This window comes from Urocampus carinirostris, chromosome 6 (assembly GCF_059441175.1).
Source record: "Urocampus carinirostris isolate Australia breed hairy pipefish chromosome 6, RoL_Ucar_1.0, whole genome shotgun sequence".
NCBI lineage: Eukaryota > Metazoa > Chordata > Actinopteri > Syngnathiformes > Syngnathidae > Urocampus > Urocampus carinirostris.
Window position 1 is genome coordinate 17,259,682 of NC_142354.1, and position 16,475 is coordinate 17,276,156.

At 38.9% G+C, this 16,475-nt stretch overlaps 1 protein-coding gene across 3 annotated transcripts in view; it reads right to left on the minus strand.

Annotated features, from left to right (window-relative positions):
- pparg (peroxisome proliferator-activated receptor gamma) overlaps window positions 1–16,475 on the minus strand; it is a 54,436-nt gene that overhangs the window by 16,575 nt on the left and 21,386 nt on the right. For all 3 annotated transcript variants that reach the window (XM_088338083.1, XM_088338081.1, XM_088338084.1), the window contains exons 2-5: window positions 7,583–7,864; window positions 6,008–6,174; window positions 2,915–3,053; window positions 19–218 (exon numbers count right to left, since the gene is read on the minus strand). In XM_088338083.1, the coding sequence (XP_088194209.1) occupies window positions 19–218; window positions 2,915–3,053; window positions 6,008–6,174; window positions 7,583–7,862 (786 nt within the window). In that variant the 5' untranslated portion in view covers window positions 7,863–7,864. The remainder of the gene's footprint in view (window positions 1–18; window positions 219–2,914; window positions 3,054–6,007; window positions 6,175–7,582; window positions 7,865–16,475) is intronic.

Genomic DNA, 16,475 nt, shown 5'->3' on the forward strand with positions numbered 1-16,475 from the left:
ACAGAGAGCATTGCTTACCGCATTGTCTCCTGTCTTGCCGGAGAGGATGGCCCTGGCCTTGGCCTTGGTGAGGGGGAAGTACTTGAGATAGGCCTCATACAAATGTTTGGCCAAGGCCCTCAGATCGGCCGCCTCTGGGTGAATGTGCTCCATGTCAGACGAGAACTCCGCCAGCAGTTTCTCCTTTTCCGCCTGGGGCATCCGGCCAAAACGAATAGCTGAGAAATTGCACCAGCGAAGACATGAAAACAGACAAACAGAAAATACACAAATGCATCAGAAGCCATACAGACAGATACAAGCAGAGTTGGGATTAATGCGTTACGAAGGAACTCATTCGCGGAATGCAATTACGCATTATTAATAAAACATAACTCAAATGTCGTAACAACCTGGCGTGCTACTCCCTACTTTTTAAATGCAGACAAAAGAAATAAAATAACTAATGATATTTGACAGTGACATCCAACTGAGGGTCAGCAACACACCTCTGAAATCAATAACTGACAAGGATGGGTGTTTTTGTAGTATTTACAAAATACAACTAAATACAGTCACGGTGACGCCATCTCAAACATACTGATATTCTCTCTACCATATATACTGACATCCAAACTGCATTTACAACGATAAATTAAAATACTGAAACCAGGAGTCAATTTATATGTGCATATTTGGTTATGCGTCGCCAGTAGCGAATGGTAGGCAGCATGTGGGGAGGGTGTGTGGCTTATGCTGCAGCGAGGCTTTTAACTAAGACAAGAAAGTTTGATCACATTACCCCGATTTTAGCTAACCTGCATTGGCTCCCTGTTAGCTCAAGGTGTGATTTTAAGGTTCTGTTGGTAGTATACAAAATCATGCATGGACTTGCTCCCTCATATCATTCAGATTTAATGTCTCCCTATGTTTGCGTCCGGAGTCTTTGCTCTCAAAATGCTGGTCTACTAGTAATCCCAAGAGCCAAGAAGAGATCCGCAGGTTTAAGAGCGTTCTCCATTTGGGCCCTGGTGCTGTGGAATGCTCTTCCCCCTGAGATTTGATCTGCAACCTCGGTGGAAATGTTTAAATCTAAGCTTAAAACACAATTTTATTCTATAGCATATGAATAACCCATATTTTATGTTGACAATATCAGTGTATCTGTGTATTATTTGCCCTCATGTAGGTTTTAAATCAGGTGATGGTGTCATAATAGTCAATGGTTTGCAATAATCTATGGTCTGTGCAACCCTTTGAGACTCTTTGTGATTAAGGGCTATACAAATAAACATGCTTTGACTTATACAGGACCAAAAAAAATCAATAGGGCACACATTTGCATGGAATTGATGGTAAGAGTGCTGAATTTTGGTCTTTTTATTTATACACGTATTTTTTCAATACACCATGCCTAGGGACAAAAGAAAATGCCTTGTACAGCACTAAGAAATAGAGGATTATATATTTGAGTGGTTTGAAGCCTAGAAAGCAAATGGATATGGATTAACTCCATTAAGTGTTTGTCTGCAAGCGCTCTTTATTGCATAAGCCCAGAAATATGAAGGGTTCACTTGGTGAACATATTTTCTTATATATTTTTTTATTTTGTGGCTATTTTTAGTGGGTCAGCTTCAATAGGTGTACACTGTAAACTAGATAGTTATTTTTCAGAGGAACAGTCTTATTTTGTGTGTCTACTCTAGGGTGTAACATAATAATTTTTTAAATGAAGTAACTAGTAACTGCAACTTATTACTTTTTTCGGTAATGCCCTGGATACAAGTCACAATAATTTGAATAAGTAAAACAAAACCACACCCCCAGCACGAAGAAATCTGCACCCATCATAATTCCTTCAAAACATGAGGAAAAAGGCCTTTAACTCATGTTTGAAGAACTAAATCCGAATAGCGTAAACCAGAGGTGTCATACTCTTTTTCACCGAGGGCTGCATAAATGGCTGTCATTTTAGGGCCTGATTTAAATTATAAAGATAAACTATAATTGGGACATAAAGTAAATGTACCGCATTTTCCGCACCTTAAAGTGCACCTAATTATAAGACAATGGAATTTTAACGACAGTAAGAGTTACCGTAATTATTCATTGATGACTTTTAATTGATCAATCATTGCACAAACACGGTAATGTACTGTAAAACAAAAGTCTCCACCCTTTTTCAAGCCGAAAGCTGCTTTTGTTACCAATTAGCGCAAAGGTCACCCAGTTTGGTATGCATTTCTAAAATAACGATTTATGTTATTACTGTGTTGTTACTATGTTATTGACAGGTTAATTATTGGAAGTAGAGCACTAAAATATGATACTAGAAAGTCCGGCACCACGTTGGAGACCCCCTGCAGTAAAACCTTCTGTATTCACACACACGTGTATAAACAACAATGTACGCTTTACCAATCGTAACCACAGTATTTTGCCGTATATAAAGCGCACCGGTTATAAGGCTCACTTACAAATGTCTGGCCAGTTTGGGTTTCTAAGTGCGCCTTATAGTGGATAAAATAAAGTAACTGTTCCCTTATGTAAAGTAACTCTGAATTTATGAATTATTCAAGTCACACACATTAAAACTGAACTTAAGAAATGTCACTACACATATGTTGTAAATTAAATACAGCAATACCTCTACATACGCCGGCCATTTGAGATAAAATCCAAGTTACGGTAATTTCCAGACATTAACACCATAGAACAATGTTTTAAAGTAATTTGATTACCAACTTAGTTACCTCATTACAGTATTTTATGTTCAATTACAATTTGAAAGTGCTTTCAGTGATAAGAAAGATGTGTTTTATAGCTATTCAAGGTTACCTTGGATGCTTTTTGGAGGCCAAAAATAAATAAATTGTTCTAGGGTTATTTTGGGAAAATTCAAAGCAACATGTAGCTTGGGAAATTACCGTCTTACCGTTGTGTGACATTCCGACGTTGAGACACTTCTGAAAGCGACAGTACTGACATTTGTTGCGCGACTTCTTGTGAATCCGACAACGAAGGCCACAGTGGTCGTAAACCAGCTTTAACCTGATAGTGCGCCTAAAGAAACCCTGTAAGAACAAAATCAATATGAATAAAAGGTCTCATACGTACTGGTAAACAGATATCTACTTGATAGGTGTTTAAATACTGTGTTGCCTATAAGGAAATTGATTTGCTTAAAAAAAAAAGTTACAATAAAATACAAGGTTAAAATCTGAAAAAAGGTTGATTAAGAAGTGTTCTACTTAAATACATTGTGTTTATTTTAGCTTTAAGTATAAAATTATGCCGAAGTAAAACTACTTCCCGGTTTTCTGCGTCACTTCCGGTTCTGTCATCTCAACGTAAACAAAGACTCAGACAATAGACTGTTGCATGTCCAAGCCATCCTCATCCGTGTTTAAGGACTAACAAGGCAATGCTGTGAGTATAAACAACTATATATTGTAATATTTTAGAAAAATGATAAGTTTATGGACTTTTATTTTTGCACACTTGGTCTCAATGTTCTGTATTGTATTGTTGCAGTTTTCACCATCTGAAAAAGGGAATTAAAGCTTTAAAAATACATCCCCTGTGGTCACGGTCTTTCTTTGGTGGTTTAGCTTGGTGTCATATCAAAGGCACTGCAGTTGCAGTGTTAAAATGTTGAACAGATATCCTTTTGTCCTTCTATTAATTAATTTTGACGGTTTTCTTTGTTTAATTATCAGAGTAATCATCTAAGTCAAGGGTGTAAAAGTCAAATGGACCCCCGGCGCAAAAATTAATCTAGCTATAAGATGAAGGTCGACAAGTGAACGTTATAGAAACTACTGAAAATTTACCAAATGTATTTCAATTTGATTAGATAAAAGAAGCAATATTTTATCATGGCCTTGTGAGTAATCTTTAATTTTTGACAGGCCCAAAACACAAATTTCTTTTCTAAAAAACTCACCATAAGTTGAACATTAAAATAAAAAAGCTGCTAATGCTAATTGTTAATGTTCTAGTAGCAGCTAAGGACCCTTAAATCAATGCTAAACAGTACTAAAGCTAACAGCTAACCCTTAAAGCTAAGGACTTCTTTGCAGTGCATTCATTTTCCATTTTCAAGTGTTTTAATTTAGATGATTGATGCTAGAAGCTGTCTTAGTGTCTTAGTGCTAGAGGCTGATGGTTTTTGCTAATACTAGTTTCTAATGCTAAAACAAGCTAGTGACAGTGTCTGTGATGTCAGCCCGAAACGTCGACACGAATTTCAGGCCCGGCCTGGCTTGGGCCTAAGATCTTACCAGTTTTGTTTGGTTAGCAAACCCTGTTGACTCACTACAGTACAAAAGCAATCATATTCCATCGAGGAATCACCTGTTCCTTTTTGAAACATGCGCGTTATTTAAAGCAGGAGGAAGTTAAAAAGGAAAAAAAATCCGTCCAAGTAAAGAATGTTTTCTCTTTGTTTGCTTCTTTGGCTGACCCCTGCATCTTCCGAGTTCCCCCCGAGTCCCTCCGAGACTTAAGAACAATAACTGTTCTTTACCCTCTCCTTCCGAAAGAAAACAAACACTATCGGGATCCAATCGTCCTTTTTTAAAAAACATACAACTGCTGCACAATTGTAGCAGATTAAAAAAAAGAAGACGTCCCTACTCAATCACATTTATTTTATAGCCTCACTAGACCAGTGTTTCCCAGACTTTTTTGTGCCGATGCACATTTTATTTTTTGCAAAATTGAGGCTCCATTGAAAATGTTTAAACATTATTTCCTGGCACTAATTCCACTTTCAAAGCTTATTTTATCATGCTGTCTAAATTGACAGTATGGTTGGCTCCCTTAAGAACACAGGTTGTAGGGGCACCATTTCCTGTGGTGTGTCTTGGGCAAGTACAGCCTGCCCATCCCTCTCTAGGCCAACATATGTTTCCACCCTATCTTAAACCGGGGATCTTTTGCATTTCAGGCAAATGTGCCTACCACTGCGGTACAATATTTTTATCATTTTTAAGTTTTACTATATTTATCTTGTTTTTTTCTTTCAAGTCTTTATTACATTTTTACTCTGGAGTACCATTCTAATCTTGTTGCATACAATGTTTCACAACCTTGATATCAATGACAAAAAAGACAATTCAATTCAATAATTATCTGCCCGTGGAACAGAATTTTTTTCATTCCGCATTGTCTCGTGGGCCACATATAATGATGTGGCAGGTCATATATGGGCCGCGGTCCACGAGTTTGACGCGCCTCCTTCAAAGTCTTTGTTACGTATTACCCTGGAGCGCCATGTCCAACCTTATTGCATACAATGTTTTACTATCAATGACAAGACAATTGGATTCAATCCTAAATGTATTTCATTTGGTAAAATGGCGGCGCCCTCTGTTGGCTGCGGCTGCATGGGCTCGCTACAACGGGTCAGGTGTATCGACATTTCGTTCTGTGTACATTGTTACAAAGAATGACAATACAAAGGAAATTATTATTATTATCTTCGAAAGTACTTAAAAAAACCTCTTATCATAAAATTAAACCCAGGTTGCAGCAGTGAGAATGCTGAAATATAACTACTAGACCACCAGTGGTACAGAAGATACAAGAAAAGGCTATGAGATAATACCACATTATCCCACAGTTTTACTCGCCGTGCCAGAAACAAAAGTTAAAGAATGGAGTAAAAAAAGTCGTTCTAAAAGATATAAGTAAACGCAAAAATGGCACACCTAGGAAAACAACTCTTTGGTGTATCTGATAATGAATCGAACTTTGAGTTTTCTTTTTATCCTTTAGCTAGACTTTCTGTATTCTCCTTTCTCTAACATTTGTTTCTGGCACTGTGAGTAGAAATCATTGCACAGATACAATAGTATGCTGTAAAATCTTGTGTAGTATTGCACACGGCTAAATTATGTATGCATTTCAGATTTTATCCACATATAAGATGCACCAGTTTATAAGGCGCTTTTTCAAATTCTAGGCCAGTTTGGGGCTTTTAGGTGCCTCTTATAGTCCAGAAAATACAGTGAATGTGTCTTACTTTGCATCCCTCACAGGCGTGGACACCATAGTGAAACCCAGAGGCTTTATCTCCGCACACACGACACTCGATGTTGAGTGCGGCTGTGGACGCGTCATCCTGGAGCTTGGAGAACACTGGGCACTCGGTGTTTTGCGGAGGCGACTCTGGCTCCAGCTTGATGGAATCTGGTGGCGACAAGTCAGTAACAAGTCAGTGTTGTCACGTCAAGAACACGTCCTGTAAGGCAATTACTTTTCTTGGTAACAAGCATTGTAGCGGGTTATTAACACAATTTTGTAACTCAACTGTTGTTACAACATGGTTCTAAGTGGATGATGCCTAGTTCTTCCTACGCGCAAGTACAACTGAACAGTTACACCGTCTCAAGCACAAGGTAGCAGGATGTTGAAATTCTCGCAACTGATATTCCGATAGTCTCTCTAATGTATGAGCTGTATTTACAAGTATATAATAAAATAATGAAATCAGGGGGTCAGTTTATATGCGCATATTCGGTTGTGTGTCACCTTTACCAAATGATAGGAAGCGTGTAGGGAGGGGGCCGTGCAACAATATAATCAATAGAGCGAACACAGAATTTACGGTAAAGTGTACTGAATTTTGGTCACTATTTTTGTAAAATTAATTTTGCACAACACCATGTCTGAAAAAATGTTTTGGACAGTATCCTGAAATGGAGAGGGAAGAGTTTGATTGGTTTGTAGCCCAGAGACAAAATGGATATGGAGTGTGTCGGCGAAGTGTTAGCTCTCACGATTGCAAACCCTAGAAATAAAAAGGGTTCACATCTTCCACAGGATGGTGTACCCATTTTGTTCCATTTATTTTATTATGTGGCTATTTTGAAGCAGTTTTAGGGGATCGGTTCAATGCAAATATATGCGGTAATTTGTAACCGACCTACAAAAGCTGGGTATGTTGACCTGCCGCTGTTCCAGCATGTGATCCCTGTTTGCCTTTTCCTTCTTTTAGGTAGGGGATTGTGGCTTTTCGTTTGTGTTTTTCTCCTCATCTGTTACGCTTGGTATAACTTGTCAGGCTAGCTCCCAATTAGCAGCAAGGCTGCTGAGGGCTTTGCTCCCTGTTGGTGCTCGTTGGCTGCCCACCGTGTGTTGTTTGGTAGGGTAGCCTGGCGTTAGTGCCGGTTTTGCCGTGTCCCTTGGTTTATTCCCTGCCGGCTTCGTGTTTATTGGCGGAGCCTTGGCCTTTTTGTTGTATGTTCCTGGTTAGCCTGGCTGCTCACTGTATCAGTTTTTAGTCAACCAGCTTTGCGTTCCCTATGTGTTAATTTTGGCAATTAGCCTAATGTGGCTGTACCATTACTGCATCCACCTGTGACACAACTCCTAGGCATTCTCCACAATGACTGCAGAAACACTCATAACCTCTTGCTTGCAAGGGTGCTGGTGTTCCTCCGATGACATCACAGCTCAGGGTATCAAAGACAAGACATGCTGTCTTCAAAATGCATTATGGCTGAAGATAATTGGAATATATATATATCTTATGCAGAAACCAATATTTCTTCAAATTATTATTTTTCAAGAATTTGGGAATACCTTTAATACTTACTATGTATTTCTGCATGAGTCCTGTAGCTGTGCATGCTGGCGTAGTCCAAGTTAGTGAGGTGTTCCCCACCCTGCGGCGGACTTGGGTCGTAGGCAACCCCAACAGATGACATTGAGGACATGAGTGAGGGCGAAAGTGACGAAGATGAGATGGAAGCGTAGTCCAACGTGGTCAGGTGCTTCATCTCCAGCGAATGCGAGCTGTCGTCCAACTCGGGCAAGTCGGCAGCGCTCAGACTGAAGCCCACCGGCCAGGATAGGAGCTGCTGGGTGTCCACCATGTCTGTTGCAGGGAAGAGAAAAAAACAGGATAGTTGACGTGGTCGCTGATACCACGTTTCCGTGTTTACCACCATTTGTCCTTGCTTCAAAGGAAAACAGCAAAAAAAGAATGTAAAACATAGAAGAATGAGAGTGGGGGGAGGGAGCGTGTGTCTGGTGAGGCGATAAAGAAAAAGGAGGAACTGTTTGCATGCTCAAATGTAAATTATGCAAACGATGCATGATGTATTGCGCGGAAAATATAACAATGATACATGCAATTACGAGGTAATCACAAGATGAACTCTATTTCGTCTTTGGGTTCATTAATGCAGTCTGCTCGATATCTGGGTAACAGGGAGTAAGTTTGGGACACAGTTGGAACAAAACGAACTGATTGTTATGTGCTCCTGCTAATGTTTGGGTGGTTTGCTCAGATATTGCCCTTAGCAAAAATATACAAAAATAAAACACACACACACTTACAGCAGCTTGTGTGTCTCTGTAAGAATAAATTAATTAAACCGTTCAAAAATCTGGAGTTTCGCAGAATGTCCTTACATCTGAATAAAAAACTCTTTTTTCAATGAAAAAACTATCCAAATATACACCCAATCCATTTTAAACATGGTAAATGACTATTTTAGCTGCAAATGTCTGTTTTTTAGTACATACAATGTGAATTTCCCTTCGGGGATGAACAAAGTATCTATCTATCTATCTATCTACATAGGCATATGGATGCCCATTTCCAGTAACCAGCACTCCAATGTTCTTATATTACATTGTGTTGGCAAATTGCATTAGAAAAAATTGGGTAATTGTGCAAGGATGTTGGCACAGCTAAAAACAGCTTAGCCCAGGGGTCGGGAACCTGTGGCTCGTGAGCCATAAATGGCTCATGAGTACAAATGGCTCGGAGACAAAATTGATTCCATGCAAATGTTGTCCATGTCGTTCTAATTTTGAGTGAGCAAAGCCTATTGTAATGCATGTGAAGCCTAGCCAACGCTGAAGTACATCGTGGTACTGTCTGGTATATTAAAGGCACATCTTAACTACTGTCTACAGTCAATGTGTCACACCAAAAAAACTCGTTTTTACTGTGTATTGCTGAGGAACCCTATGGAAGCTCATTAAATAATCAGTGTTAACTGTTGCAACACCTTATGATGAAAATCCTTATAACAAACTGTAAATGCTCCAAAACCACAGAAGACCCCCCCTCAACAATTTGATTGGGTAAGTGGTAGTGGTGCGTGGAGCTATGTAAAGAGCGTGAGCACTACCTCCTGTCGCTCACCCTGAGCCAAAAATAAATACCCTGGGATTATTATTTGCAGAATTTGGTGACGTTTTTACAAAACAACTGCTTGCACCTTGTTTTGAAAAAATCTTTATGAAAAAAATGAATGTGAAAATGAGCCTCATCGATCTTAAGTAATTGCTGGAGAGAGTCAGTTCAAAGTGGTATGTTGGCATTTGGGACACAAGCGCTGGCCTTATTGTTATTTCATACATTTGATCAAATCATCAAATGTCTCACAGTGAAATAAAATGTACTGAAAAATAAACTTTTGTCTGGAGAGCGGGTTTAGCGGTTTTCTTGTATTTTTTTCTCAAAATATATCTTGTGGCTCTTTCCAAAAATAAAATCAAAAAGTTTGCTTTGATGGCTCTTTGAGTCAAAAGGGTTTAGCTCGTTAGAGAAGCGACAAAACTGTCCATCCTTGAGCTAGTCGAGTATCTGCAGCATCTCATGTGTATGTGTGATTGAACTTACAGGATGGCCAGAAAAAGAGAACTTTATGTGAAACTCAAGATCTCCTACAATGGTGTGTACTACTCCATTCAGAGAACAGCACAAATGGGCTCTAACCAGAGTACAAAGAGAAGTGGGAGGCACAGCCAAGCAAGAGAACATAACAATAAAGTCTCTGGTTTGAGAAACACAAATTACAGGTCCTCCATAAGAAGCTTGCTTAAATAGTACCTGCAAAACAGTATCAACATTTACAGTGAAGAGGTGATTTTGATATGCTGGCCTTTAAGGCAGAGTGGCAAAGAAAACGTTTTATCTGAGACTGGTCAACAAAAGAACAAAATTCATATGGGCAAAATAACAACTCATTTGAGAAATAAAAGTGACTTTTTTATGGAAAAAAATGTTTTCCATGATTACTATATAACAATTTAAATTCAACTTTAAAAGATAAGATTCATGGTTAAATAAAATACGTTAAAAGCGCTCAAAAAAGCGCTGTAAACAATAAACGTTCCTTTACCAAACCAACGATGAATGTCTGAAGACAAGACTTTATTACATGTATTTAAAATTTTATCATTCTAGGCAAATCAAATTTATAATAATATGGTATAAAATTAACTATAAGAACCTACTACCTACATTCTGAAAATAAACATGGCTACAAATACCTGAAGTGACTCAAATAACAATGAATGAACTAAATTACGCAACAGTTTAAATAGGACAACGGAGGTCGTAGAGCTATAAACAAGGATTGCTGGAAAAAAAAAAACATCCTCCCTTGGCAATTAAAATATTGTTTCCCTTTCATTGCTTTGGAATGCGGCACCAAAGTTGGGGCTACTGTACTTGGACATTGTTGGAGCTTAGTGCCCGAGTGCAATTAAAGCATCCACCTCACAGGCTACTCCTGGGACCAAATGCAGACTATAAATAGCCGAATGCTTTTCCATTTTTAGGCTGTCGTCCAGTACCAGAATGAAAACAGACACACCTTACCCAGGATGAAAAAAACAACCTTTTGGTTGTGTGTCCGTGACAGCATGATGAAGTGAATGAATGAAAACGTTCACGCGCGTACATGCTGCATGAACAAACACGTAAAACATGAAACATGATTGGTGTGGTTTTGCCATTTGTTTGTGAGTGTCTGTCGGTGCACGTGCGTGACTCCGGGGCCCGAATGTGTCGCGCCACGTCTTGGCTTGCCTCTCTTCCGTACTTTGCACCTGGCAACGTGTAGGAGGATTTTAGTCTCTGTTTGTTTCATCAAAGGGCCAACTGTCGAGTTAACCTGTCAGAACCAGACGGGATGGTAGACCCAAAAGCGTAACGTTTCACAACAAACTTTATTGCAGGAGCTGAGAAGTCAGGTATGGGAAATTAAGCGCCAGCAATCTGGCGATCACTGGGCAGGAGGAGCAGGGAGCTTACGGGATCAGAGTACGGTCGGAAGGCAGGAACGAGTTGAGTAGCCGGGACGGGCGATCGGAGCGTGGTCAGTGGGCAAACTCGGGTCGAGTAGCCGGGGCGGGAGATCAGAGCGTGGTCGAAGGGAGGAAAAAGTCAGGGAGCCGGAGGCGATCGGTAAGCCAGGGACAGACAAGCAGTATACAGGTAAGGACAGGACAGATGGGAGCCAAATAGTGCTTGCCTTGCATGTGTGGAGGTTCGCTGACAGACTGACAAGGAGTGAATGGAAGCGTTGAGTTCAAATAGGAGGGGAACCAATCAGGCAATGAGCAGCAGCTGGCGCCAAACGAGCGGGCACAGGTGAGGACAATGGGCAATCGTGACATAACCGTCATAAAATACCGTAAATTGCAAACTACAGAGCACATGTGATTAAAAGCTGCAAGCTCATATATAAAAACAAAACTTGTCTTTAGAAAACCCATAAAAATAAACAAATTCACATGTATTTGTTACATTTTAACCTTGGTGAACACCTGGGGCCGACCCGTGGGAAATTTGCGTCGCCGGCTTTTGCTGTAGAACATTTTCAGTTCTGCCCCATGTTGCTTACGACATGTGTTTTCAGATCATGTTACCATTCAGGATGCCGATTTCAAAGAGGAGCCCATATTCATTACTGCGAGCCCGAAAAAATCTCTAAAGAGGGCTCTGTCGCGCAAAATGTGACCCATATATTTCTAGATGACAGCGCCAAGACAACCATACTGTGGGCAACAGTGCCAGATTGCAACACAGACGTGTCTTTTAGTATTGTTGTCAATGGTGGTTGCCAAAATTTAAATGGGACGAGTAAAATAGACCAAATTGCATTAGTTTGTTTTTGTTACTCAAAGATTTAAGCAAACTTCAGAGATCAAACATTGACGCAGATGATATGGAAAGAAAGGTGTAATGTTTTTGATCGATAACTCCAACTGCTATTGAAAACAAATATATAAATTGAGGATTTGATTTGTAGGTTAACATGTTGAAAGAGAATTGAATGGAATAGAATTGTCTTCATTGTCATTGGTATAAACGAGGTAAAACATTGTATGCTACAAGATTGGACATGGCACTCCAGGGTAAACACATCATAAAGACTCTAAAGAGAAAAATAAGATAAGACATTTACAATAGATAGAGAAAAATATTAACAACATGGTGCTTCAAGACTGGACCAAATTATAATAACAATGTTGTGAGTACGTTGTAAATATTGAATACAGTATTTTCAAACCTCCCGTTTTTCTCTTCCTATGTATTATATGGATACTGTTGGCAAACCTGGACTCATTTTTCCAGAAAAAAGGGCATCAAAAATGTTTCCAGATGTGAGCGTGGTGTTTGTTATTCAGAGCCTATGTGTTGTGGAAAAGGGCAGCTTGCTGTTTTCCTTGGTGCCACCACAAAAAAAATAAGTTTTTTTCAATGCAGCAGTTAACATATTCCTTTCTCGCTCTGCCAATGAAATGATGAATATGATTCTAGGTAATTTATTTGTAAATCTGACTGTGTCTCACCAGACATGAACCAATAAATCAAGGAACAACCCAAGCAAACAATCAAATAATGTCTTATTGCAGCTTAAGTGTGAATTTTAGTAACCCTCAACACACAGATCCAGACAAAAAGATTAAGAACAAAACAGGTGAGATTATTTTCCGTTGAAAAATTCACTCTGGGTGTGTCCGTGGGTGTGGACTGTCACATGTGTGTCGATTTGTAAGCCATGCATTTAGAAATGGCATAAACGCCTCCCACACATACATTCAACCATGGAGAAAGGACAAAGTAAGCGTGCATGGGAGAAGTCAACACTAAAAGCAGATGTGTGCATTATGCAAAAGAGACAAAACAATGAGGAACCAGTCCTTCAGCATTCAACGCTTATCGCCTCACCTTTAATAATCAAAAACAATGCTTGGCTTTATAAGGGGGGAGCGCTGTGCAACTGACGATGACATGAATTCCTTCATTCCCTTCAATCCATCCCCACCCATTCAAATGGAGGCGTTGAATCGCAGAATATCCGATGCATTTTTATCAGGAGATATTTTGTATTTTAGGTCCTACTTGAGTTTGCTGAGTATGAGAAAAGGATTTTCTTGGCTATTAATTTACTATCATTTGAAATGTTTTGTAACAACCATGCCCTTTAATAAAAATTAAAAAAGAAATGCTACAAAATGCTTGGACTTGCCCTGAAACCTGGGTTGGGAAAACTGTTTGATTTAATGTTTTTGTTTCTACTAATACAGTCTGAAATCCGATACTAAGGGTGGGTGGGTTGATCGATCCAAATATTGATATTATCGATACTGTGCGAGTACCTGGATCTGAACATTACTATTGTCTTGGGATTCATATTATCTTACCATTTGAGGTAGCACTATAATAGTGTTGATGATATATTTTAAGTTTATACATACATTATGACTTTTAAGTTGGATCCAATTGTGTTTAGACTAAATTTGCTGACTTTATTTTGCTTGACTCTTTTTACTTTTGTTCTGAATCAGATGTTTAGAAGAAGTATTTTATTTTTTATAGTGTTAAAGTTTTTTTTTTTAAATTATTATTTTTTTTTACAAGGTATTGTTTACACTACGTGCACTTTGACTTTTTTCCCCAACTATTGTTCAATCGAAGGTATTATAAGTGTCATAATTGCCCATTGCCCTCACCTGTGCCCGCTCATTTGGCGCCAGCTTCTGCTCGTTGCCTTATTGGTTCACATCCTATTTAAACTCAATGCTTCCTTTGACTACTGGTCAGTCCGTCAGCGAACCTTTGCACATGCAAGGCAAGCACTATTTGACTCTGCCTCCCGTCTGTCCTTACCTGTATCCTGCTCTTATGCCCCTGGCTTCCCGATCGACTTTTTTCCTTCCTTCAACCACGCTCCGATCTCCCAACCCGGCTCCTTGACCTGAGTTTGCCACCGACCATGCTCTGCTTGCCCGTCCCGGCTACTCGACTCGTTCCTGCCTTCGGACCACGCTCCGATCCCGTGAACTTCCTGTTCCTCCTACCCAGCGATTGCCGGGTTGCTGGCGCTTGCTTTCCCACATCTAACTTCTCAGCTTCTGCAATAAAGTTTATCGTGAAACGTTACGCGTTTGGGTCTACCATTTGTTCTGGCTCCTGACAATAAGTTGTCATATTGACATTGTTATATTTGTATTTAAGTGACATAGCTGTGTTTTTTGTTTGTCTCTCTTGACTTTTGTTCAGAAACAGTTGCTACAGTGGAAGCATTTTATTTTTTATTAAAAAAAATAAAATAAAATCGTAAAACCAACCCAAATAAAAAACCTGTATTACCTCCAGAGCCAAGGTGACCACATATGTTCATAAAAGACGTTTACTGTCATTTTTTGGTAACATGATCATTTGAGCTTTAGATGAAACTGGTGCAAATTTTCAAAGGCAACGTGCTTAAAGTTATTCTTAATGAAAATGTATCTATGTAAGGTACCTTACACTGGTTAAATCTGACATATGCAAGAAATACAAAACAAGGAAAGATAAAAATACTTTCTTGAATGCATTTATAGGAATATTCCGCGTGTGTAAGGGGAAAGTGAAGCAAGACTTGCCACTTCCCTAAAAAAAAGTAATATTACATGTGGTTGGCAGTGACAGTGACAGTGACTAAGGTCCTTCTGCGTGCACTGTCTGCGTCAATCCTTGCCTTTACAACAATTCAGCGTTCCCATTTTTGCACAGTTAGTCCAACATGACACGACTGTTCAATGTCCAAAGAAAGAAAAACACATTTTGGACTGCGAGGCTCATGTTAATGACTAGCTGCAGTGCTCAATTATTCATCTTGACTTTTTGAATGTTATATTTCATGGGTCAGTTTGCCCCGCTGCATGCTTAATTATCAACAACAACAAAATAATTTTCCACACGTTCCGTAAATTTAAAAAAAACAAAGAAAAACTGGCTTTACAAAATATATACATTATCCCCTTTGATCATGTTCTACATTGTGATTGGCTGAACAGTTGTTCCGCCCCTTTTCTACCTGTGTCTGCTTGTACATCCATAATGTTGTGGTCTAAATTGAACAAGTTCGTAAATCCGCTTGACAAACGTTCATTATGTACGTGCAAATATTTTCAATTTCATGTTTCTTGAAAAGCCATCATGTCAACAAAACAGGCTGGACCAATCTATCGCTAACAAAGTATGACTTTTTGACATGCTAAAGGAAGGTGAAAACATTTTCACGCCACATTTTTGTTCTCCCAATAACGTCCACATCATCACAACAAAATATCATCTGAAGTAAAACAGTGAACAGTGGATAGCGTCCTGAATCTTTAGTAAAATATAGCGGCAAAATTATTTTCAAAAGTAGAATTTATGAGTACAGAAGTTATTGATAAAAAAACAAAAAAAAAAGGCTTATTTGTTATGAAAATGCTTGAGCCTGTAAATAGGGTTTGTTTTGTTTTCAGGGTTCATATTTCTTTTTTTCATGGCCAAATTTGTGCACTTTTTAAGGACCTTTGAAGCCAATTTTCCAATTGTTCCCATGCCATTAAAAGAAAAAAATCCAGTATTAATCATGTATTTTGCCACAGATACCATATATCTGTGATTTACATATGCAGTTTTTATTCTTCCATGTTCTTTTATCAAGACATGTGATTTTTAGATCTTGAGTAAACCGTGAAGATATTTGTTCTCTCCCCATATAGGTGTTGGGTTAAAAAATGCAGCTTACATTTTTTCAGGCGCAGGAAGGTTTTCCCATTACAATTTACCTCTGGGAAACACTAACTCAATTTTTTGCATGGCCTATAATTAATGTCCATACATAATACTTGCACTAATACACATTTCATATTGCCCTGTTTATGTTAAGCATGCACCTGTCCTTTGGACGCGACCTGTTGGGGGCGATAATGCTTTATAGGACAATGCCATACACACTAATGCTGGCTCCCGTTAATCACAAGGGAACAACAATTTTCACAGAGCAGTGTAGGCTCATTTTAAAGGAGACTTGTTGAGAAACAAGGTAACAATTTTAAGCGTTTACAAGCACTTCATCCAAAAATGAAGCACTTTTCAATCTTTGAAAACAGAACATAAAAATTCTAGCATTTTCAAGGATTTCAAGCAGCTGAACTTGTTTGTTTCAATGTATATTATAGTGTTTGATAGTTAGATGAATAAATATACCTACCTTGCGAGTTTTGACGATTGCGGACCCTTTTTGGAACAAAACCCCTGCGAAATTGAGGGATTACTGTATTCTCAATTGGTCGGATAACCGCAATACACAAAGCAAAAATAAACAATAATAACCCTGTCAATCCCATCTTATTTTGCGAGATGAGCTGCATACCATGTCAATTTGTAACATGAGAAATTAAAATATAACAATGCA